Genomic DNA, 26,667 nt, shown 5'->3' with positions numbered 1-26,667 from the left:
GCAAGAAAAAAAATGGAATATCAAAATTTTATATTTATTCCACCTAATATATAATTAATGGTTAATTAATTATCAATATAATATACATTGAATGTAGTCATTTATATCGTTTCAAAAGTAAAATATAACTCTTATATTAATTTTATCAAATAATTCATCTTTGTACTGCCTTTAAATCTTTTGTCCTTTTAATTTTCTCTCTACATGTTTTTTAGTATAAATTTGTAATTATATTTTTAGTGCAATTTCTAATTAAGTAATGAATTATATTATTACAAAAATATATATGAAAAAATTAACTATGTATGCAATGGTATGATACATGATAAGTATATAGTGATATAATAATATTAAGTTTAATACTAACATATTTTATGATATTTTTAACTAAAAATTGAAAGTAAAAATTTTAATAAATTATTTAGGAGAATTTATATCAATAATTATGAATGCTAATAAATTAATAATCTTATAAAATACGAATATCTTAGAAGAACTCTGACAGTTTAGCTATGATAAGGAATTTAAAAAAAAAATTACACATCAGACAATTTTATAAACTTAATATACAAAATTTGATAGTATTTGAAACATCTACTAAAATTGTTTCAGTTTTAAATATTAAGGGTCTAAAGATAAATTCGACCTTGGTCATCAAGAACAGTGAAACCAAAATCAGAATTAAAATATTTTCTTGGTTTCAGTTCCAAAATAAGCTCTCATTATATATAAATTTTAAGATATAACTATTAAATAATTAACTTCAATGTCTCACATGCTATTTTACTTGACATTAAGAATAGATCATAATAGCACTTTTTGATAAAAACATTTATATATCAGATAAATTTATAAATTCAATACTCAAAATTTGGTTATATGAGATCTTTTTAATTTATAATTTCTAATGATTTATAATCTCCAAAAGCAATCTTTACTGATAAATTTATCTAAGTGCGCAAAGCTGAGATGAGTTACGAGCTGTCAAAATCGAAAACTGAGGATGCCAAACTGATCGCACAAACTGAACCAGTCGAACTGAAATATCAATGAACAGTTCAACTGATTGTCTAGCTGATAGGTGGTTCAGCAGGAGAACTTCAGCAGGAGAACTTCAGAAGCCCGGCCAACTTATGAAGAGTTCAACTGATAAAGAGCCCAGCTGACCAGTTCGACTGAAAGACTGAAATCAGTTTAACTGACGAATCAATAATTCATCAGCCCAACTGAATATCAGTTCAGATGACCAGTTCAAAACATCAATTAAAACCAATCAGTTACAGATCAAGACAAGTTTATTCAAGTAAATTCCAGCTCAGCACAATGGTACAAATCAAAGGAAAAATTATAGAAGTTGCAGCCGTATTTAAAGTCAAGACGTTCTGGAAAGAGTCAAGACAGTATAAAAAAACAATGCTCGCACACAAGAATAAATTATAGTATCATTTAAGTATCTTCCATTATTTATCACAGTAATAAAACAACAATGGATCCATATTGCATATTAAGCGAATGATACATTCATCCATACACGAAACCGGGAAATGCAACCCAATTTCGATCGTCAGAACACCACACACAAACCATAAAACTTAAAAGACATTCGCTTCACCATTACATCAAAATATCATTGAATTCAATAACACATTTACACCCTCCGAATGCAAATAAGTAAGTACAGATGATGAAACACGACAACATTTTCAACATTCACAAATCAACAAATACATACCAACCAAATCAAAGAATTTCATCTGCCTTTACACTCCATGTAGTCTTGATCGGCCACATGTTTCTGGGAAACAGATGCCGGCATTATCGAGGCAGATGGTGAAAATTTAGGATCACGGTCCATGCAGGTTGACCCATAAAAGTAGGTATGCTCTGGAAGCATAGAATCCAAACAAAACAAAGATACACAAAGAGTTTTTTTTTTGTGTGTGTGGGGTGTGGGGTGGGGTGGGGTGGGGGGGGGGGAGGGTATGGGGGAAGGCACTTCACACTTCATTTCGGAGTTGCTAGAATCCTAGAAGAGATCCACTTTCCTTTTCAGCATGTCTTGCTTCCATTTGGGTAACTTGTAGAATGCATTTTTTGTCATTTCGAACACGGATTGGAATTCCTCGTCAGAAAGATAAGCCTGTACATGTCAATATTATTAGGATTTGTTTAAGGATTGTGAGTATCCCATCCATATAAGCAACACTTCTCACTACTTCAGAAATTAAAGTGCCATCAACAATTAATTTTGGGGACGACAGAAGTTGACTGCCTAATGATCAACTGGAATTGGAAAAGTTCTGAGAAACAAACCTCTCTCCGCTTATAATCAATACCCATTACAGGATCGTCAGATTTCGCCTTCAACCGTTCATAACTAAAGGTACTTTGACTAGTTTCAGATACATTCTCATCCTGATCGGCATCTGGTTTTGACCCTGATTCCCCTCCATTAGACTCAACGATGGGCTCAGATGTCTCAGTTTCTTCCTTGACTTCCAAAACTTCTTTACAATGTTCAGTCTCTGCAGAGTTTCCACTTTTCAATGAATCTGCACGAGTAATCAACGTTTTGGTTCAAAAAACTAATTAAAGTTGGCTAAAAGAAGATACGACATGTGGATTAGTGTTTTGCATTGATTTTGTAAGTTGCATTAATGAACTTCTTTTGCAATTTTATTCAACTATTTTCATTCTCACAACATCAAAGCTAATAAAACCCAATACATCAGTTATCAGTGGCATACCCTGTTCCCATACCGATAGGCTAAGGGTAAGGACATGACAAAACACACATTTAGCTATTGTTCCATAACATGGTTTCCATAGGTCTGAGCATCTACAGCTTTACCAAAAGCTAATTGATAACCATAAAACCCAAATATTTGAAACTGTAGAACAGTTCACAAATCACGTTTTTATTTATTCGCTACACAGACAGTAGTCAAAATCATATGAGACAATTGACGCCGCCCAACAATTTATCATTGGTAACTTAAAAATTACTTGTCATTCCAGGTATTTTGATCCAAAAGTTCAGGGATTTCACCATTATATGGAGGAATAGGGAAGGGGAGGGAGATGGGGGACAGGTTATTATCATAATACCACGCCAGCTGGCTTCTACAGGTGGACTTCTACTGGGGCGGGAAGGAGAGGCATCAGGGGATTTTTTCTTTTCAGCAGTCAGAACAGATGACAAAGCAGCAACTGCAGCTGCTCTCTGCGATCCTTGAGCAGTTGATCCAGGCCTTGAGGCTGAACTAGCTTTTGGAGATGAAGTTGATTTAAATGCAGAGTTCAATGCAGCTACAGCTGAAGCTCTTTGGGTTGGTCCACCTCCACCTTGATTTGAACCATTGGGTTTCTCCTGATTTTAAATGAACGATGGGAACAAAACAGAAAAAGAGAAAAGCTCGTGCTAAAGTAAATTTTATATATATTTTTTATAGGAAACAGAATTTTATTAATAATATAGTAAAGGTGGTTACATCAATAAACTAGAAGTTCGCTAAAGTAAATTTTATATAAGTATACCGCCACAGCATGACCAGCACCAAAGAGGAGCATGACCTTCTTTTGGAATGAGTTTCCATGTGCCTGTTCAGAAAAAAATACATCTAGCATTTGTCTACACAGGGACGTCACATAACCATTCATGTATGTCTATATGAGAAATTGAGATGAGATAAGAATGCCAATGCCTCAGAACCATAAAAAAAGAAAGAAATATTCGAGCACATTCCTATCTCATTTGGTTGATTGTTAACTACATATTTAAAAAGAAAATCAAGTAATTTATAACCCCGTTGTCCTGGAAGTACATAGCACAGGTAAAAGACAAGTCCGCTTCTCTAGAAGAAAGAAAAAATGCTTCAACTGTGTTAAAACTAGCACCATTTCACCCTATCAATGTACTCAACATGACATAATGAAATATCTCTTCAGAGATGTAGGAATCACTTGTTTCAAAATAAATGTGCAACAATCATCTCATAAACAAGGACAAATATAAAGAGCAAATGAACAGATGTGGCATACACTAGCTTTTGCAGGATCCCAGAAAAAAAATGTGGTGAAGAAACATGGCTCATTCCCCTCCGCAACTTTGTAAAGTGGAACATATGGCGACAACCCCTCCAATGAAGAAGCCATCTCAATATATTTCTGAATTAAGATTCAGCTGTCAACAGAGCACCAATAAACGAATCATTCCAGTAACCAAAAATCCAGATATCTTGTACCTGTCCGATTTCAAATGCATGTTGCTTTTCTTTGGGGTCCACTGACTGACCAACCCAAACAAACACTTCAGCATGTGTGTCAAGTATTAATATATCCTCTGTTAAAAGGTCATCTTGAGAGAAGTTGTATACTTCTTCGACCTGACATACAAAAAATCATGAATAGTTTAAAGCATACTTGAAACAGTAATTTACTTTTAGTATATACCTCAAACTTTCCTGGAAGTCCACATGGCAGCATGCATATCACAAAAAAAAGTGAGCAAAAACAAGCCAAAAGTTAGTAGTCAAGATTTCAACACAACAAAACTCAGTTACAAGAGAATACAAAATAAATATTCATAGCATAGAAGAGTTCTCTACCTTTATTAAAAGACAAGCCATACAAGTGGGGATCTCTCACAATGTCAGGCGAAACATTTTTGCTGGTGTAACTTTGTTTTCCTCCCACGGCAAACCAGAAGGATGAGATCTCTGTCCCTTCTTTAGTATGTTTAACAGCTGATCCCGGCTGAGATAAGAAAAATATTGTAAAATAAATTCCCAAATTGTGACTCGGGAAAGTAGAAGATGCTCTAGTCACAAGTAACAAAATACCCTAAGACAAATGCAACCCAATAAAAAGGGTCAGTCTGAGAATAAGAATGTGTAGTTGGCTATGATTTTTTTAAAAATAAAAAAATTCAAAACAGACAGAGATATTATGGAAGAGGATATTAAGAAAGCAGAAAGAGAAACTTGAATCCCTGTAATCAAAACTCAAAAGGAATCTCAAGCCAAAGATTATGTCAACATATATTAGACAGATCTTCAAATTCACATTTTGATTTCACATGGTAGAGAAGCCTTCCACACTCCCATGCAGATGGCATTCTTTTTATTTCACTTGGTTTGGTTGTCAAAGCTGGATAATGACGTTGTATGCAGCAGTTCAATTTTCAGGAAGAAAACAAAAATAATGATTTGTTTCTTCTTTTGCATACCTTCAGAAATTCTGCAACTTTGGCTGCGAACTGTTGCTGCTCAAAGGTACTTTGACTGCCATGCCAACTGAAAAGTGAAGATCCAGATTGCAGTAGAAAACATTCATTCGAATTCAATGATGTAGCAACCTAAGAAGATAAATTGCACAGTTGTAACTGTTTTAGAACATTTAGTTATAAAACTCTAGAGGAATTGTTAAGCAAAGAAATGCCATAAAGGTTTAACAGCATTAATTAAGGATAAAAAGGCTGAATGAACACACAGCTTCAACTTGAATGACTGTGTTGTTATGCACAGACGTTCCCGATATGCAGAAGAGAGCAACACCATCAGCAGCGTATGTTTCATCATTCAAACCTTTGTCAGCAATATAGTTCTTGTAGGCAGAGCTCATTCCACCCTGGTGAAATGAGCAGCAATAATCAGGGAAAATTTCATTAATTCACTATCTTTGGTTTGCATATTCTATTTCTTTCCCCATGTAACTATTGAAAGGCACCTTAAGGATCACCATAGGTTGAAAGATAGCAACAAACTGAGGCGGCTCTTTCCCTTGAAAAATTCGACCCTGGAAAAGTATATAATTAACTTTATAACCTGCATTGTCCTATGAGGAAACAATGAGGTGCTTCAATACCTGCACTGGTCTTCCCTTCAGTGAGTTATACATCGTGCTGGACAATTTAGCAGCAAGTTTTCGATCTCCCTGAATATCAACAAACAAGTTTTATTAATGATTGAATCTTTAGGCTTGCTAAGAGCATGTTTAATTTTTATGATTTTCTTTTAGGAATAATTCTATTCAATGTGTAGCTCCCAACAGTGGATAATACCTCAATGCTGTCTTTTCCAATCCAACAGCATAAGTAATAATCTTCCTTTCTTTCAGAAGAATGGTACGTGTAGAGCACAATATAGCAATCACCGCCGTAGAATTTACCAATGTCCTCGTTGGGCACAGGAATTTTTGCATTTCCATTGATGCGCCAAACCTGGAGGCATATGATTATGAAATTTTTTACCAATTTGTTCTCAGAGTATCTAATATACAAAGCCAATAACAGAATACCAGATCAACAGGAAACCTAAGACAAGACATGGACCTCTATCTTTCCATCTCCTTCAAGCAATGGAGGGACATCCTCGTTTAATGGAGCACTCTTACTTGTTCCCTTCAATGCAGCACCTTGCTGCTTCAACAAAGCTACAAAAATTGCAGAGTATTTCACAACTTAGCGGACATGCTCAGTAAATGTCTAATACATGACATCGGACATACCAGCTACTTTTCCTCTTCCCTCCTCAGCTACAGGAAGTGCTGATCCTAATGGCCACGAATCAAATTTGGACTTGAATGAATGTGTCTCATGACCTTGGATAAGTCGATATGTTTGTGTTGATTTTGGTCTATTTTGGCTAGCCAAAAAATCCTGGAACATCATTTCGCTCGTGAAATCGATATGAATTATGGAGTCTAGACTATAGAGACATATATTAAGACTCTAACCTCCGCCACTTGAATTGCGGTCTTCCTCTCATCAACTTGAGTTACACGACCAACCCAAACAAACACTTCAGCGCCACAATCCAACAGATAGCATTTGTTATTTTCCAGGATTGACTTGGAAAGTTCACCATCTACACTCTTGATTTGACCATCAACAACGCTGCAAACAAAGCCAAGGATGCAAGTAGGAGTTCCATCAACCTTGACAAATTAATAACATCACTTGCACCAACTCATTAGAGATGAAGTATGTAAGTCATAAAAAAAAGGAAACCGCCTCAAGAATAAAGCAATTTAGTTTATACAAAAATTCAATCGAATCATATCCAGCAGCAGTTCTCTCTCAGTACATTCCATGTGCTGGTGAACCTTAAAAAGTCATCATAATCTTAATCTGAGATCTAAACCTTCCAGTAAAGTTTATCCTTAACAATCAACACATAAGATCTTCCGCTGCAAGCAAATAGATTCCAATTTCCAATAGTGTGGAATGCTATATACCTACAAAAGGCGGGTGATTACCTCACTCACCTAATTCTTTCCACAGTTCTTGGCAAAAAAGAAAGCAAAATAAAAGACCAGTGGCGGGAAAGAGACGTGGACTTGTATCAACATATATACATGTGGCTACTTCAGAGGCCAAACATAAAATGATATGAAAACAATGACCTATAAAGCTGCGGAGAAGTCTTTTCGGGAATAATATCGTCCTCGGTAGAAACCTTTTTACCAATTGGAGCAAACCCACCAAAGAGAACCCAGAATTCACCAGAATCTGATTCAGCTTGTAACTTTCCATCATCTGAAAGGGAGAATAACAGTTATAGATAAACATAAACAATTGAGCAACAGTAAAACATCAACATAGGAACTTAAAAACCCTGACAATGTTAGATGTTAGAAGTGTTCTTACCAACAATTGCCACATCACACTTCCCTTCATGATACTTGTCCTTCAAAAACTGAATTACTTCTAATGCTTTGGCCCGTTCCTGAATATTCGAGTTCGCACCATTGAATTGATATATTTTGTCTTTAGAGTCGAGAATAAACACATCGTCATGATTTAGCGAGGAACGAGAGAATGGGACCTACATGACATGTAGAAACAATTAATATACTTTGTGTGCATTTCTAAAATACCGTAGTGTTCTTATGCTCTCCTACCTGCTTCAATCTTACTACTCGTTTTCCTCTACAGATATACAACCGGGTTTCAAACTCTTCTTCTTCAGGCTTCTTGAATCCAGATGCAACACCACCTTCCAATGGTATGATGCATGGCTTAAAATATGACAAGAATTTATCAGACTCATGCCCTTGTAGTTCTCTGTACTGCACAGCACGACCTCCAAGAACTGCATCAAGTTCAACAGCTTTGATAGCTGCAGTCCCAGCTTCATCCTAAGATAATATAGAAATTCAAGTTAGAAATATGACCCCATGAAAGTGCTACAGGCAACAAGAAAAATAAGGGAACCTGGCTAGTATCCTTTCCGAGCCAGAAATGTATGTCATGAAGATAAGCACCGCCTTTGCTGGGACTTGTCTACATAAACAAGAATTTTGCGAATAATAAGTTCGAAACATGGTGCCTATTTTCCTTGTTCTTATAAATCAACACTTTTAAATGGAAACTTAGCAGATTTAATTATTAATGACAAAGTAGAGGAAACATTCAAGTACCTGCAGAACAATATAAGAATCTCCAGAGTAGAATTTACCATGATCTGATTTTGGCAAAGGAACTGGTTGGAAGTTCTCGATCCTCCAGATCTCAGACCCTCTATAAAAGTATTAAGTTTAACAAGAAAAAGAAACTTCAAACTGAGAAGAACAAAAGCAACACTTATACAAGACATCAAACATGCAAGTTTTACGTAAGTGCAATGGGCATAATAACACAATGGCTTAGATGATTAGTATGTTCCCGTGAGAAGGATACAATCTTTGACCGGCTCCCTGAAATGCGGGTTCAAGAGCTTTTGCTGAGCTAGACATCGTACAATACAGAACCCACTTTTAAAGATTGTAACTTGCAGAACAGAATTTTTCAGGATCCAGACAACTCTATTTCACTTCCAAAAGCCAGACAGCTGAAAGAAGGCAACAAAAGCAATAATGTAAGTAATATGGTAAGAACAAAAATCAATTTCTTGAACCCAGGTTCAATGGATATTTATGAAGCAATTATCATATCATGTTGTTATGAGCACGGGTAAAGGATCGAGTCATGGGCCAGTGAAGGGGTTGATCGTTTAACTATGAGATTTGTTGTGGCTTTTTCTACCTTGTCTACCTATTTTTTTGGATGTTCGAGGCTCATTTGAGAGTACCTCGCGATCTCAATATTAGCTATATTAATTTTGAGAAAAACTGAATGTTTTATTTCTTTCATCATCAATCATTTAAATACAGGATAAGCAATAAATTGGCATCCAAGAAATCTGCCCATTATTCCCCTATCTAGGCTCGAGATTCTAGCACTTATTAAAGGAAAGTAAACAAAATTCAATTTCTTATTTTCTAAACTTCCTATGAGTAAACATTTGATATAGCACATCCTTGATTTTTGCTGCTCGATTCTTGTTTGAGTTGGGCTGGGCCCCATGAATTGAGTCTCTGACATCTGCTCCCCCTTGGAAATCATGGTTGTCCTCAAACACAAAAGAGGGAAAGCAAGCTGTGAGCATGGCAGCATCCTCCCAAGAAGCTTTTGCAGGTGACAGGCCCTCCCAATGCACTAAGACTTCAGATTTGCCTTGGATTGTGCGTTTGTCCAGTACTGCCATTGGTGAAGGATGAAATGCTTCCAAAGGAGGGCGAGGAAGTACTGGGTTGGAGAAGGAACCTCTTTTAAACTTCTTTAAGGATGAGACATGAAAAATTGGGTAGATCCTCGAGTTCTCTGGAAGGTGTAGCTTGTAAGCCACTTGCCTGACTTTGGCTAACACCTTAAATGGACTGTAGTAGCGAGGGGAAAGCTTTGCATTGCCTCTGGCTGCTAAGCTTTGCTGTCGATAGGTCGGAAGCTTGAGAAGTACCAAATCCCCTTCCTTGAACTCTACTTCCCTGTGTTTCTTGTCATAATGCAGCTTCATAACGTTTTGAGCTTGTAGCAAGCGATCACGAGCTTGGCGTAAAAATTGGTCACGTTGTTGCAGTGCGTGATCCACGGCCTCCAGACGTGCCTGGCCGGGGAGATAAGACAGAATGCTTGGTGGTTGGCGACCATAAATGATCTCAAAAAAGGTGGCCTTAAGAGCTGTGTGAAAGCTTGTGTTAAAGCAAATTCTGCCCAAGCTAGCCATTCAAACCATTTTTTCGGTTGATCACTTGTAAAACACCTCAAGCATAGTTATTTGGGGCGCAAGGCGCACAAAAGCGCAAGGGTGTCTTGGGGCCTGAGGCGCGAGGCGCGAGGCGAAGCGCACGCTTTATTGAAGTAAAGCGCAGTTGACACAAATTATAAAATTCAACATATATAAAATATTTTATACGATTTAAATTAAATACTTTGACAAATATAAAAAAAAAATGTAAATAAAAATTCATTAGCAGATAATGTAGCATTAATAATAAAGAAAAAACAAACAAACTCCAATCATCTAAAAATCATTAGTAAGTCACAAGTGCATCATAATATATTAACCAAAAAACTTCAAAAATCTAAATCATAACGCTAGTCATGGATTAGCATTAGGGAGCAAAAAATATTTTTTAATAAGGCACAAAAAGAGCAGAATTACGTGAAGGATACAGACATAGAGAGTTTCCGAGTTCAGACATAGAGAGGCCACTGCTGCGCAACTCCAGAAATAATTTCAAGGAATGGTGAGAAAAAGAACGCACATCAGATTGTAGGGCTTTTTTAAAACATTAAAAGGGCTTTTATTTGTTATTGGGCTTTAAATTTTATGGGCTTGAGTTATATATAGGTAAGCGCATCTTATGATACTAAAGCGCAAAGGCGCGCGCCTTTCTGCAGCGGTGCGCCTGGGCCAAGGCGCACCTCAGGCGCGCGCCTGTTTAATGGCTTGCGCCTGGGTCATAACCCAGGCGCGACAGGTGCGCCTGGCTGCGCCTGTCGCCTAGGCGCAGCCAGGCGCTCGCCTTTAATAACTATGACCTCAAGTACATTTCTAGAATGCGATTTATCGCCTCAGTTTGTCCGTCGGATTGGGGACGATGAGCTGAGCTAAAACATAGTTTGGTGCCACTCAAACGAAAGAGTTCCTGCCAAAAAGAGCTTGTGAAAGTTACGTCTCAATCGCTTACTATTGTTTTGGGTAGCCCATGTAGATTGAAGATGTTGTCGAAAAAGATTTTGGCGACTAAAACTACGGTGGATGGATGGGCTAAGCCAATGAAGTGAGCATATTTAGAAAAGTGATCGACAACCACGAAAATTACAGTCTTCCCTTGTGAAGTAGGCAAACCTTCGATGAAATCCATTGTAATGTCGGCCAAAATGTGGTAAGGGATGGGAGGTTGTAGGAGTCCAGCTGGCTTCATTGCTTCCGTTTTGTTGTGTTGGCATGTGGAACAATTGTACACTACTGCTTGGACTTAACGTTTCATTCCGGGCCAATAAAAATCTCGTATGTACCAATGCAATAATAGTAGCAGTTAGTGGTGATTGTGGAGGAAGGTAGATTTTGGATTTAAACCACGGAATATCGTTTTTAACTTCCCATGGCCCGAAAGACTCTCCATCGCGAACCTATCGAATTATCCGTAGCACTTCTGGGGTATTAGAGTGTGCTTCTCTGATGGCTGCCAGAAAATCCCGTTGTGGTTTCGAAATAGCCATCAAACAACCCTCATCCTCGCATAGGCATGAAAGTTCGATTTTCATGCCCGATATTCTACCTTAAAGTCATAACCCATTAATTTGCTTATCCGCTGTTGTTGTGGAGAGGTTGAAATACGTTGTTCGAGCAAAAATTTGAGACTATAATGATCTGTACGAACGATGAAAGAATTTCCCCAAAAGTAAGAGTGCCAATGACGCACAGGTTTGGTGAGTCCAATGAGTTCCTTTCATAGACGAGTAGTTTCCTATGACAAAAAGCGAGTGTGCTGCTGAAGAATGCAATGGGTCGCCCTTGCTGTTGAAGTACAGTCCCTATACCTTTTTCTGATGCATCATACTCCACGATGAAAGGATGGAAAAATCGGTAAGAGCAAGGACGGGTGTAGAGTTGAGTGCTTTATTCAATTTTTCAAAGGCATGCAGGCTGTCAGTTGTCCATGAAAAGCCTTGTTTACGCAGCATATTGGTTAATGGGGCAGCAATAACTCCATAGTTTTGCACAACTTTGTGCTAGTATCCTGTTAGTCCGAGGAAAACCCGGAGTGCCTTTAGAGTCATGGGTTGTGATCAGTGTTGAATGGCTGCTATTTTATTTTCATCCACTCACCTCTTTCTGTGAAACCACATGGCCCAAGTAAGCAACCTGTCTTTGAGGGAAGTAACATTTGGATTTCTTAAGGAATAAGTGCTGATGTTGCAGGATTGTGAAGACCGTACAAAGATGGCAAATGTGATCTTCCCAGGTTGCGCTGTAAACAAGGATGTCATCAAAGAAAACCAAAACAAATTTCCGAAAAATGACGCCGAAATTCGAATTCATTAAAGCTCGAAAAGTAGAGGGCGCATTCGTGAGACCAAAAGGCATCACCATAAACTCAAAGTGGTCGTGGTGGGTGCGAAAGGCAGTCAGGTGGATGTTACTGGGGTCCATCAAAATTTGATGGTAGCCGGATCGCAAGTCTAATTTCGAAAAATATTCGGCGCCATGTAATTCCTCCAATAATTCGTCGATCACCGGAATGGTGAACTTGTCTTTTACTATTTTTGCATTCAAGGCACGATAGTCGATACAAAAGCGCTAGGTGTCATCTGATTTTTTGACTAACAATACGGGTGAGGAGAAAGAAAGTGAGCTGAGTCTAATAATCACATTTTGCAGCATCTAATCACATTGCTTCTCAATTTCATCTTTCTTCATATGAGGATATCAATAAGGTCTAACAACAATGGGGTTGGTACCTTGTTCCAGTAAGATTTTATGGCTGAATCCTCTTGAGGATGGGAGTCCTTGAGGTTCCTCGAACAGGCTGTTGTAAGTTTCCAGAAGGTGTTGTAGCTATGTAAAGGGTGCTTCCTCTAGTATAGTTGCCGAGAGGTTTCGGTGTGATGGAATGTAGGATGAGTCTCCATGCCATGTAACTAGCATGCCCTCCCTTACAAACTGCATCAGCATTTTGTCAAAATCCCACGTTATACTTCCTAAAGACAGAAGCCAATTTACTCCCATGACAACACCAAATTCTCCTAGTGTGACGACGTAAAAATCAACATGGAAGACATGTTTCTCCAATTGGATTTGAAAAGCCGACACATTCCCGAACATGGTAGATGCTTCCCATTTGCGACCTTCACAGATATGTCTCCTCGTTGCGATATTTCAAGGTTCAATTGTGAGACCAAATTGGAGTCTAAGAAACAATGGGTACTGCCGGAATCAATAAGGACACCGAGAGGCATAGAATGGATGTATCCTATTATTTGCATAGTTTGGGCGTTAGTGATTCCCGTAATGGCGCGAAGAGAGATGCCCGGATCGTCTAGATTAATCTTGTAAACTCAATTTGTTCTCTGTTCGATCAATTCCTTTTTTCCTTTTTCCACCATCCCGTATTTTCCTTACTATGAAAAAATCTGGAAAGTAACGATCCCCCGTAAGGTTCAGGTTTTCGCGTGGATTGTGGCTCTGGAGAAACTACCTACTTGTGATTCGATGAAAAGAAGGTGGCCACTATGTCTGTTATGCCCGCATTGGTGCCCTTTATGTCAGAAGTACGAAGAAAATCAGGATCACTTGTTGGTACATTGCTCTTTTTCACAAGGTATTTGGACAAAAGTGTTGCTCGAGTTGGGTTTTGATTGGCTATTGCCGAGAAGGGCTGTAGATTTGATCGTCATGGAGCCGGGAGGAATTCAAGCAGAAAATTTATTACCTTCTGGCACGTGATGATACACTGCACGCTTTGTCTATATAGTTGGAGAGAAATAACAGAATATTTTTTTTTTTTTGATAAGAAACTAGATATTATTAATAATTGAAGTTATACACATAAAGCGGATGAGTAATCCGCAGTAGAATTAAGAACATAACATATTAAGCACTATCCTAGTAAGATCACGCCCACACATAATTCCAGTCCCTAATTAATTCAGAAATAGACAAATGCTGAAAATCTTTAACAATGATAGTCCAGCTCGCAACTCTGAACTTTATCTTTTCCCAAACTTCGTCTGTGGAATCTGGATTGTCTTGAAAAATTCGTTTGTTCCTCTCCAACCATATAGACCAAAGCGTACAGTGTAAGACAATTGGCAGGAATTGCGTTAATCTTTTGTTTGTAACTCCTCCCAAATCCGTTATTATCATATCAGCCGCGAACCTCGGAAGTATCCACTGAAAACCCAATTCCGTCAAGACTTTCGTCCAAATATCTTTCGCGAAAGAGCAATGCACCAACAAGTGATCTTGATTTTCTTCTTGTCTCTGACATAACACGCACCACTGAGGACACAACATACACGAGGGCCACCTTCTTTGAATGGAATCGCAAGTGGGGAGTTTCCCCAGAGCCAAAATCCAAGCGAAAACCCGTACTTTATGAGGGATCGGTACTTTCCAGATTCTTTGAAAGTAAGGAAAGTAAGGAACAGATGATATAGGAAAGAATGAATTGTAAAATGAACTAACTGAGAACACTCCTGACTGGTCTCCCATCCAAACTCTAAAATCCCCCACACCCCTCTGTAATCTCACCGACTCGAGAACCCCTAATAGGTTTGTGAACTCACCCACTTCTACCTCATTTAACTCTCTTCTAAAACGAATGTCCCAATGAAAGATATGACTGGGTCCCTCAGAATGTGATGCCAGAAAGCTGCTAATCGGTTTGTTTTGAGTTGTGGTAATCCTATATAGTGAAGGAAAGCTCTGTGAAAATGACTCCCCCCCTCCCAAACATCTTCCCAAAATCGAATGATATTACCCTCTCTTAACACCGCCCCAACCAAAGGAAGAAAAACCGGGTAAGATCGAGAGATAAATTTCCACGGACTTCTGAAAGTTGTGTTCCTTGCCAAACCCACATCCCACCCATTATCTTGAGTACCATAAATGCTTGTTATCACTTTTTTCCATAACTTTTCTCCTTCCAGCGACCCCCTCCACCACCATTTTCCCAACAAAGCTCGATTTCTCAAACCTATATTCCCCACGCCCAAACCCCCCCTGACCTTAGGTTTAGTAACCTGCTTCCAGCCGACGATATGACAATGCTTATCCCCATCTGCACCATCCCACAAAAAGTCCCTCATCAACTTGTCCATCCGCATCTCAACCCTTCTCGGCACTTTAAATAAAGACATGTAATATGACGGCAAAGCGCTCAACACTGACTGTATCAAAACCAATCTTCCCCCTCTTGAGAGGAAGGCTTTTTTCCATGAAGCAAGTTTCCTTGCCATTTTTGATAAGACCGGTTCCCAAAAATCTATCTTCGATGGATCACCACCCAATGGAACTCCTAAGTACTTTATTGGCAAGATATCTTTTTTACAACCAATTTCATGTGCCAAAGCGTCAACCTCATCATCCGGAAAGTTAATTCCCAAAACCAGACTTTTTTCCAAGTTTATCTTCAATCCCGATTGATGACCGAAGTAATTAAGTATATCCATTAATGCCATGACATGTCTTCTCTCCTGAACCAAAAATAGAGTGTCATCCGCAAACTGAATATGCGATATCTCCACTTTTCTTCTCCCAACTTCGAGTCCTTTTACCTCATTCAATCCCTTGGCCTTATCAACCAATCTACCCAAAACATCAACTACTAAATTAAACAGGAAAGGGGATAATGGATCCCCCTGTCGAAGTCCTCGCTCCCCCTTGAATTTCCCCCTTGGCCTTCCATTAATGAAAATCGAAAAGGACACACTCGAAACACATCCCTTAATCCACCTCCTCCATCTCTCTCCAAACCCTTTCATATTCAATACAAAATCCAGAAACCTCCAATCAACATTGTCATATGCTTTTTCCAAATCAACTTTTAGAATCCACCCCTTTTTATGTTTCCTTCTATATTCCTCCACAACCTCATTTGCAATTAGGCAACAATCAAGAATCTGTCTCCCCTTAATAAAAGCACATTGTGTCTCATCGACAGTTGAATCCAAGACTTTCTGAATTCTGTTAGTCAACACCTTTGCCACTATCTTGTACAAACTCGTCGTGAGGCTAATTGGTCTGAAATCCTTCACATTAATCGCTTCCTGTTTTTTCGGAATGAGGCATATGTATGTTTCGTTTGTGATGCCATTAACCACGCCGCTTTCATGAAATTCCTTGAACACTCTCATCAAATCTGCCTTAACCGTTTCCCAATTATGTTGGAAAAAAGCTAATGTGAAACCGTCGGGGCCCGGTGCTTTATCACCGTCACAGTCAAACACCGCTCTCCTGATCTCCTCCTCTGAAAATTCAATCTCCAACTCCTCCGCCTCCCTCGACTCTAAGGGACACCAAACTACTCCATCGATCTCCCCTACCCCCACCCCTTCCGATTTTCTGTAAAGATTCTTGTAAAAATTCAGTATATGCGCCTCAATCTGTCTCTCCCCATTGATCATATTTCCATCCTCCAGCATTAGTTTATCTATCGTAGCCTTATTCCTTCTGTTTGTCAACAGTGAGTGGAAAAATTTTGAGTTTTGGTCCCCTTCCTTCAACCATTTTATTTTTGATCTTTGTTGATTCATTCGAAATCTGAAGAGTGACAACGTTTCTAATTCACACCTCACCATTTTTCTTTCCGCATGTAGAGTTTCCGACCATCCTCCCTCGGACTCCAACACATCCAGCCTCTTCATCCTCGAAGTCAACCCCTTGTACCTAACACCCACATCTCCAAAAACTTCTCGGTTCCATTTCGATGCCTCGACTTTTATTCCTTTCAATTTGAGCATAAACTTATACCCCTCCCACCCCTGACAGTCCACATTACTCCACCACATCCCAACCAAGTCTTTAAATGAACGGTGTGAAAGCCAAGCATTCTCAAATCTAAAAGGAGTAGGACCCCACAACACCTTAGTAGTATCAAGTATCACCGGACAATGATCCGATGTAATTCTGGGTAGCACTGTCTGCCTAAAGTTGGGAAACAATTCCCTCCATCCCCCGGCGAAGAGGTATCTGTCCAATCGACAACAAATCGGATGTGCCCTTAGGTTTGACCATGTAAACTTTGCGTTCAAGAGCGGAGGATCATGAAGTTCCAATTCCTCTATCAATCTGTCAAAACACATCATGCTCGCAGTAATCGAGTTGCTATTAAGTTTTTCTCCTGCATTTCGTACCACATTAAAATCTCCTCCGAGGCACCAATTGATCCCACAAATGGTGCTCAGTCCGGCCAATTCATCCCATAACATTTCTCTATCTCGTGGTTTCACTGGTCCATAGATAGCAGAAAACCACCACTTATGCTCCTCACTCTCACTAATCTCAACCGAAACCGAATAATTCCCTATCAGATTGTTTCTTACCACCACCACCCTTGGATCCCACATAACGAGTATACCCCCCGAACTCCCAACCGAAGGCAAGTAAACCCAATCAACAAATCTGGCTTTCCACAAACTGGCCACAAATCTTCTATCAATCAACTCTTGTTTAGTTTCCAAAATAGCCACTAAATCCGGAGCTTCCTTACGAATGACCGCACGAACAAGCTCTCGCCTTTTTACCGCCCCTCCTCCTCTTATATTCCAAGTGCATATTTTCATAAAACAGATAAAGGCCCCTTCGAAGTTGTTCCTCGCTCATAATTAATTCCCCACTTCAACCTACTCAATTCTCTCCTCAAAATACCAGTGGACTTCTTCACCTCATCCCAACAACAACCTTCTGAATTTTTTCTCCCACTGTGAACCTTAATAGCTGAACTTGTATCCATGTTAGCCCGTAAGGAAATCTCTCTCTCTTTACCCGGCGTTTCATTGACCTTACCTGCCCCCCCTCCTAAATAACCACTAGACAATCTCAACACTGTGAAGGAAGAAGGTAATAAAGAATGAAGAGAAAAAGAGTGACTAAGAGAAGGGGAATGATCACCGGTTAGTACCTTTCCCTCATTAGATATTTCGTTAACGCGTGTAATTGGCTCAGTGATAGGCTCCTTCGACGGTGAGAAAAGTCCCTTCATTAGCACCTCATCCTCCACAATATTAATCGACTCCTCTGTTTTGAAGGATACTTGACTATCGGAATCTGAGCTATAAGCCTCATTCTGCAGTAAATCATCACTGGAGTCATCAAAATCTGCACGTACACTGTCATCCAAATCATGAATCCCCAACCCTCTGACATTAGCATCCCCAAGGAAGTCTTCATCAACTATACCATCGGCTAGTAACTCATTATTTTTGGGTCTTCTGCTGTAAACCTTCGAGTAATTTGGCATCCTTAAGCATTTTCCTGTACTGCCACCCGAGGTTGTTTTCTTTTCGTCCTCATCTGTACTCATTGAATGAATCGGTGACCTTCTGAATTTTTGTACCTCTGTTGGGACTATTTTTCCCAAAATCTTGGACACTTTTCCTTCCAAAGCTGTACCCAATCTCTCATTACTTGTTGATATCCTGTGATTGCTGTTGCTTACCAAGGGGGTCATCTTCGTGCATTGTTTAGTCAATCCCGGTTGGTCGTTGCACCCACTGTTTCCTGGAGATTTTTGATCCGTTGTCTCTCCTGCAGCATCACATTTTGTTTGTGTCTCATTCCGCATCATATTCCTTTGAACATTTGTGTCACCCCAACCCGCAACCGTTTTCTTGCCATTCACAAGTACTTGAGCATAAGTTCGACGTTCGTACTTCTCGTAAGCTTGTGAGTCAAAGGAATCTACACGAATTCTGATATCTAGACTATCGTCTCCTATCTGGATCTTCATGCTGTTAGTTATGAACCCTCCAGCAGTGCCCTTCACCTTTAACTTTGCTGATTCCAGATTGCGAAATTTCAAAGTTTCCTTGCTGACCTCCAGCAGACCCCCACATCGTTCCCCAATAATTGCGAAAGTTTCCCTCGACCAAAGGTGCCACGGTATCCCATAAATACTCAGCCAACTGTTGCAGCATCTGTCAACCGAAACATTAGTGTTGATGTCCGGCCTCCATTCATCGAAAATCAAAGCCACCCCACCGTCGAAGAATCCTCTTTTGAGCTTTAGAAAATAAGAATACTCCTCCGCATTAGATGGCCACCACACTGCTTTGTTCGCTTGAAAGGGAAATAAGTCTACTACTTTGTTTGCAGGATTTCCAAGGACCGTCCGAATCGAATCCCAAGCAATGTTGGCCCTAATTCTTGTAACAATTAGTGCCTCATGCCACCTCAATACCGAATTTTCCTTATCACTGTCTTCCTTTTCTGCCATCGGTCCTTTTGTAGCATCCTTTAGCCTTGTAATGTCATCATTCTCCATTGTGATTCTTCGATAGGTTTTGTGTTCTTTATGTACGATCGGTGGACGGTCCCTTGTGGTGTAGCTCCCTGAAAGTATTCTGCCTAAGGCCTCTGAAATGTTCTTCCATCCCACTGATTTGAAACCGCTCGGCACTATTGTAATTTGCTTTCGTCCCCTCAAGTCGAATTTGTTCACTTCGACAAAGCTTCCACGTTGGTTGTTGATTCTCTGTGCTGTGAAAATCGCATTCTTTCCCCTGTATCGATGAAAGTCCCTGCTTGAGTAGGTATTGTTGACGAACTCCTTGAATTTCGAACCTAGCCATCTGGCCTCATCGCGATCAAAGTCCATCATGTAGTTGGCTTTCCTAGTTCTTTCGGCCCACCAAACTGAGTTGCCCCCATTCCCCAGCCTCAGTGTAAACACTTTATGTTCAAGCTTTATGACCTCATCCCTTGCTACGAACCCAATGGCGAATTGCCGTCTATTTGATGCATACATCGTTCTTTGAGCAACAGGAATCCCGTCGACAGTAGGTTCCTTTGACTGAATGGTGCGCTGGAACCACAGTAATGAACCCGGCACAAAAAGAAGGAAAGTATTATGCCAGCGAAGGTGAAGCTCGAAATACGATTTTTTGACAGTGTGAAATCGCGAAAAAAGGGGGGGAGAAAAGGGGAAAATGGTAGTCGCCGACGGCCGGTGGCCGGCGCCGGTGGTTAAGGTAGAAGCCGATCACCAAAGCTCAGTGTATGGACGAGAAGGTTGAACCATGGTAGAACTCTGATGCTCGACTGCTGATGGAGGGGGGAGCATTTTCAAAAATTTCTCTCTCTAGTGAAACATTTCACCAATTGTTTTGGACTTGCTTGAAATAACAGAATATTTCAAGAGGTGTAGGAGACGGTGGATGAAGTCAGGGAGAAGATCAAGTTCATGATTGCGAGCTGGACAATTATTATTAAAGAATTTGATCATTTGTCTATTTCAGATTTAATTAGGGATTGGAAATTTTTTTTTTTTGAGAGGAAACTAAAATTTTATTAAAACTGAGTTTAAGGTTTACAATAGCGGATAAGTCATCCGCAACTTAAAGAAATTTTACAATATCACACCACCGTTGCTACGACCATACGTATTTCCAATCCCTAATCAAATCCGAGATTCTAAGATGTCTGTATTCTGGCAGAACTACCGTCGAGCTTGCAACTCTGAATTTTAATTTTTCCTAGACTTCTTCGAGAGACCCGAACTTCTCTTCAAAAATTCTAGTGTTTCTTTCCAACCATATGGACCAAAACGTGCACTGAACAATCATGTACCAAAATCTGGAGTGTTTTTTCCCTGCTTGCCAACTTGGTTCTAATACGAGCATATCATTTGCCTTCTTCGGAAGAATCCACAGACACCCGATTTCTTGAAACACCTTGACCCAAATGCTATGTGAGAATGAGCAATGTAGTAACAAGTGATCTTGACTTTCCTCATTCTTTCGGCATAGACAACACCAATTCGGGCTTAAAGCACAGGCCGGCCATCTTCTTTGCATGGAGTCACAAGTTTGTAATTTTCCCAATGCCACTAACCACGTGAAAACTTGAATCTTTGTAGGAGCAGGCACGTCCCAGATATTGCGAAATAATGGAAAAGACTGGGTAATTGAAGTGGTGAAGAATGAATTATAAAAAGACCCAACAGAAAACAAACATGAGGAATCCCCCAACCACAATCTGAAATCCCCCACTCCCCTGTGCACCCTAACTGACTCTAAGACTCCTAGCAACGCTACGAACTCACGTTCCTCCGTGTCATTGAAATTCCTTCTAAAACTCAAATCCCAACTAGCAGCGGAAGTGCCGTTAGTACTAACAAAAGAAACAAAACAGAGGATTGGCTTGTTAGTAACAGCTGAAATATTGAACAAAGAAGAAAACCGCTCTTTGAATGAGACTCCCCCCACCCACTCATCCTCCCAAAAGCGTAAGATATTTCCCCCTCTGAAGACTCCCCTAACCAACCGATGAAAAGCCGGGAATGATCGAGAAATGCATTTCCAAGGACTTCTGAACGTCGCTTTCTCCCCCAACCCCAAATTCCATCCATTATCTTGAGAACCATAGATACTTCTAATAACCTTTATCCACAAGGTCTCTCTTTCCACCGACCCTCTTCACCACCACTTTCCAAGTAGTGCTTTGTTTCGCAGACAAATATTTCCCAAACCCAAACCTCCCCTATCCTTTGGTTTGCACACTTGCTCCCATCCCACTACATGGCAATGTTTATCCCCATCGGCTCCATCCCAAAGAAAAGTCCTCATTAGTTTTTCCATCTTAAGTGCCACGTGATTCGGAACCGTGAATAGCGACATGAAATAGGATGGCATGGCACACAAGACTACCTTGATCAATGTAAGCCTTCCTAGTCGTTCCTCCATCTCTGATCTGCTCAATTGCCTTGTGATCGATGGCCGTGTGTTTGTTGGGATTGTACGTCTTTTTGGATAATTGGGTTCTTGTCGTTGGCTTCCTGTGCGTCTTCATACAAACGTGCAAGGCCCATAGCAGTTGTTAAATCTTTTGGTGGTGAAAGTCTACCTCAATCGCGATGTGATCTTGTAGGTCGCTAATGAAAATTTCCACTTCTTGCTCGCTTGTGAGGGAGGAAGCTCGTGTAGAAAGCTGCTCAAATTGGCGATGGTATTCTCCCACTGTGCATATTTGTCACAATTTCGATAGTTCTCCCAGTTTGTTGGTGCGAATCGGTGGCCCAAACCTCATGTGGCAGTATTGTGCAAAAAAGCTCCCATGTAAGATTGGGTCAATCTCGCTCAAGTTTGAAGGACCACAGTTGAGCGTCTCCTTCAAGATGAAAAGCCGCGAGCCCCACACGCTGATCTTCGGGCGTGCGTTGATGGCGGAAAAAATGTTCAAATCGGCTTATCCAACTAATGAGGGTCAGTTGACCCATCATAGGTCGGAAAATCCATCCTCGAATATTTGGGAATTAATTGATTCGAGTCTCCCAACTCATTGGATTTGCGTTGATCTCTTGTTCGTGAATCAGATGCTCCGCTCACTGTCCTTGTTGGTTTTTGACACTTGAGCAGCCAATTCTTCAAGCTTTTTGTGTAGATCTTGTTGTGTGCATTCTTGTTCATCTTGTCTACGTGCTTGGTCTTCTCTTTCGGATTTGAACATGTTGAAGAGGGTCGTAAGTTGTTGTTGGATTGCTTGCAAATCGCCCATAATCAGTGGCTCTGATACCAACTTATTATGAGCACAAGTAAAGAATCGGGTTATAGGTCGGTGAAGAGGTTGACTGTTTAACTCTGAGATTTGTTTGTAGCTTTTTCTACCTTGTCTACCTATTTTTTTGGATGTTCGAGGCTCGTTTGAGAGAACCTCACGATCTCAATATTAGCTATATTTTTTTGAGAAAAACTAAATGTCTTATTTCTTTCATCAGCAGTCATTTAAATACAGGATAAGCAATAAATTGGTATCTAAGAAATCTACACATTATACCCCTGTCTAGGCTTAGCACTTATTAAAGGAAAGTAAATAAAATTCAATCAATTCAATTCCTTATTTTCTAAACTTCCCATGAGTAAACCTTTGATAGAGCACATCCTTGATTTTGCTGCTCGATTCTTGTTTGAATTGGAATGGGCACCATGGATTGAGTCCCTGACACACATCCGTAGGGGAGAATAGAAAAAAAAGATTCATCCCACTTAAAAGAATAAGAAAAGCAATGAGAAAACAACATACAGAGACCATTCCACAAAACCTAAACGACAATATTAAGGACAATTTTTTTTGCTAGTTGGTATTTTTCACATTCAAGTGCAACAGTGTGAAGGCTAGAGCAATTCTTCGCCATCCAGTCACTCTTTTTATGAAACATGGAAAAGCTATAATTCATCTTTCTGATATAATAATTTCCCTTGACGACAACAACTATGTGAAAAGATAATAACTGCAAGTCCAAACTAAAGTTGGATACAGAAGAGGTAGTGCTTTTTAGTATCATCCATCGTACAGCGATTCCTATGAAATTAAATATTTATCCTTGGAAAAAAATCATGGCTAAGATGCAAGAGGCAGAGCAAGAACAATCAGGTTTGGACATTTTGGTGGACAAATTATTTTCTTTACCTTCATTCTATCAATTATTTGAGAGAATGAGGTGCTTCGACTTAGATATTAATTTCAAAAAATAACTCTTTGGGATGCTATTGATGCCCGCAAGTGGCCACATGCCAAATCAAAAGGCAAATTTCTCACTTTTGTGTTGCAATATTCGTAAACTTCTCTGTAGCTTGTTCATCGGAGACCTTCCAACCATAGTTGTCAAAGGCGCGCGGAGCTGCAGCGCCTTATGGACAACCAGGCGACGTGTATGGCTGGGCGAGCGCCTTTATCGCCTTGAATCCGCTTTTCTCCAGGCGTTCCGCCTCTGTACAGCGCGTTCCGCCTCTTTGCCGCAAGCTTCTCCTTTATTTTTTAATGACCCAAAGCCCAACTAAATAAGCCCATAACTAATTTCAGCCCATAAGTAATTTATTTTTAAACAAAAGCCTAGTTTTGCATGTCCATTTGTCGATACGTATTCTCCTCCCCTGCCGATTGAAGCTTCTGCCTTATCTGCGCACACCACTCTCCCCTACCGATTGAAGATTTCTTCTTTGCCGCAGGCTTTCTTCTCTTTTGCCTTATCTGTTTTACATTTATTTTAAAAAAAATAGCCTAGTATGGCTTATCATCCTCTATATTATCGCCTCGTGGCTAGGCGATCGCCTTTTGTCGCCTAGGCGTTCGGGCGCTAGGCAGTGGCTCGTCGCCTTGACGTCGCCTAGCGCCTTGACAACTATGCTTCCAACACCATGCCAAAAAAAAATCAATACGACTTCAATATTGTTGTAGAATATTATTCATTAATTGATACCCGTGTTAAAAAATTGTTTAACACCTACTTGCTTTAAATACTAATGTTACTCCATCATAGTTCTCCACTGAAAGAAACACCTTCCAAAAGTTGGAAGGAAATTCAGTCTCCATCATCACTACAGGTTCGGCCAATGCTGCCGATACCTCATGCTTCATCGTCCAAAAGAACAATCAATTCACAGCCTTGGCATAAAAGGTTCATCCACAGGCTACAATAAAAAATTTCAAAGTATATAATATATATTCATGAACAGCCAGAGAAGCCAACCAATGGACTGCACCATTTTATACTGAGAACCTATAATCCAAGTTAAATTTACTTTAGTTCCAGAAACATCCATGAGATAAACTGCGTGTTATTTCCCATATATATAGCTAGTCAATTTCCTTATAACTGGATATTCTGAAAAAGTAACGAAGAGAAATTTCTGCCCATATCTACTGCACAAGGCAGGTGACATCTATTTCTATAACATTTACAAATTACTAACACGAGATTCCAGCTGATCAGCAGTTCTTGAATAGTTTCAAACTACAAAACTTGCTTTTTATCCCAATGTGTATGACCAAGGATCCACAATATCTAGAGGCAAGCAATTCAATTATTGCTTGAATTAAATTCTTATACTCCTACTCTGATCTCATATTTTCAGACCGATATTTTACCTTCTTCTTGGTTAACCACACCCTCCATCATGCAGAAGAAACACAAGGCATTCCAGAAAGTTCCACATCACACAATGTAATGTTAGATTATTTGCTGCGTGAGAATAATTAAATGCTAGAGGTAATCAGCAGAAATCCGTAGCTCCTTAACCTCCTTGGTAGGAGTTTTTATAGTCTATGAAAGGCTGCTACACAATAAACCTCTATGTTTACATTTAACAGTCCTCATCGTTTACAGTAAAAGAAAGGGTGCTCCTAACTTCTCCCTTTACATTTTCACTGGGGCTTGCTCTCTCCTGCCGGTTCCTGTGCCTTTGCACTGATAGGTCCGCCAAGTGCTCCCAGGAAAGTACTTTCATATTGCTCGACTTACATATGGTAGGGCATATTTGTCAACTAAAAAATTAACCTCTAGACAATTAAGGACCACAACAGTTGATCATTGATACCCATAATCAAGAATCAAAATGGTTCAGGAATTTTCACAATTCTTGACAATCTAATGAATAAATTGTGCAATTTGTATTAATTTTTTTATCTGAAATTCTGAATTATTAGGAAAAAAAACTAAATTAAACTAACCTAAACATGTCAACGATATCAGAAAGGCACACCTTTTCACCAGATCCTTTGGTGGTTAAGAGAAGGGAGAATCTCCGCATGACAATCTATGCATACAATTAAACTTCGTTGGCAAACAAAAAATATATCAAAAGCAGTAATCAAAAAAGGATAATTGATAGCTCAGCATTATGCAGAGCCAAGATAATCGGAAGGTCTTATCTTTTTCGATAACTTCTCTGATCATGAAGCAAATTAACGAATGAAACCATTTTCAAAATAACCTATAATAGCTCAGATAACGAAAATAAAATCAAACAAGAAACAAATAATCAAAGCTAAGGAAAAAAACCAATATTAAAATTCAGCAAACTGGATCTAAAAAATATTTTCAGATACACCAATCTCCGAACCTTATCGTCCCTCTTCCTTGGCAAATCTACGAAAAGCAACGAAGGACAAAGGGTGTCTTCAGAAAGAAAAAATTCAGGGAAAAAAATAAGGGGTTTGAAAGGAAGGGAGAACGGCACGCAGAGCTGGCGAATGGCATAAAAGTCGTGAGAAAGACCAAATTTTTTTTAAGAAAAAATCTCTGGGTAATAATTTTGGTTTAAAACTTTTCGGGGCTGTTGAGATCCAAGGATTAAAATCCTATACAATTGCTTTTTCAGACGGTAAATAGAGGATTATTTCATGCTAGCATAAGGGTAGTACCCTAATGTTAGATCCAAGGGCTCAAAATTGATTTGAACATGTGGGGTCCATAAATTTATGTAGACTCCATATGTTCAAATCAAAATTAAACCCTTAGATGTAGTGTGAGGGTACTACTCTTATGCTAGCATCTCATCAACCGTAAATTGAGGGAAAAAATGAAATTGTTGTGTAGAGAGAAAGGGGAAATGTGGTAGAGAGAGAATCATATACACATGGGCAGATGGGCTTTTGAGATTGAGAGAGAAAATCTATATTAAACAATTTTATTTTAAAATAAGGTAAAAAATTTGTGTAAGACGGTCTCACGGGTCGTATTTGTGAGTCGGATCTCTTATTTGGGTCATCTATAAAAAATATTACTTTTTATGCTAAAATTATTACTTTTTATTGTGAATATGGGTAGGGTTGACCCGTCTCATAGATTAAGATCCGTGATACGGTCTCACATGAAACCCACTCTTAAAATAATGTAGTT

At 39.4% G+C, this 26,667-nt stretch overlaps 1 protein-coding gene across 4 annotated transcripts; it reads right to left on the bottom strand.

Annotated features, from left to right (window-relative positions):
* Positions 1-1,586: 1,586 nt before the first annotated feature.
* LOC140804483 (villin-3-like) lies at positions 1,587-26,139 on the bottom strand. 4 transcript variants are annotated; one of them, XM_073160521.1, is made up of 24 exons: positions 25,889-26,138; positions 25,497-25,582; positions 8,681-8,831; positions 8,422-8,521; positions 8,216-8,284; positions 7,903-8,139; positions 7,649-7,826; positions 7,405-7,537; positions 6,736-6,895; positions 6,508-6,658; positions 6,332-6,432; positions 6,062-6,220; positions 5,866-5,934; positions 5,728-5,796; positions 5,491-5,628; positions 5,228-5,356; positions 4,608-4,755; positions 4,453-4,463; positions 4,245-4,385; positions 4,042-4,167; positions 3,538-3,600; positions 3,109-3,370; positions 2,314-2,552; positions 1,587-2,140 (listed from the first exon to the last, which is right to left on the bottom strand). In XM_073160521.1, exons 3-24 carry the CDS (start codon positions 8,734-8,736, stop codon positions 2,027-2,029), a joined length of 2,853 nt encoding a protein of 950 aa, XP_073016622.1. In that variant the 5' UTR covers positions 8,737-8,831; positions 25,497-25,582; positions 25,889-26,138; the 3' UTR covers positions 1,587-2,026. The 4 variants fall into 4 exon arrangements, with proteins under 4 accessions (XP_073016622.1, XP_073016623.1, XP_073016621.1 ...); XM_073160522.1 differs by having other exon boundaries at positions 25,529-25,582; XM_073160520.1 differs by lacking the exon at positions 25,497-25,582.
* Between the last annotated feature and the right edge of the window lie 528 nt (positions 26,140-26,667).

Source organism: Primulina eburnea, chromosome 11 (assembly GCF_022965805.1).
Source record: "Primulina eburnea isolate SZY01 chromosome 11, ASM2296580v1, whole genome shotgun sequence".
NCBI classification, from domain to species: domain Eukaryota; kingdom Viridiplantae; phylum Streptophyta; class Magnoliopsida; order Lamiales; family Gesneriaceae; genus Primulina; species Primulina eburnea.
The sequence above is the reverse complement of the archived record's forward strand: the minus strand, read 5'-3'. Positions and strand labels throughout refer to the sequence as shown.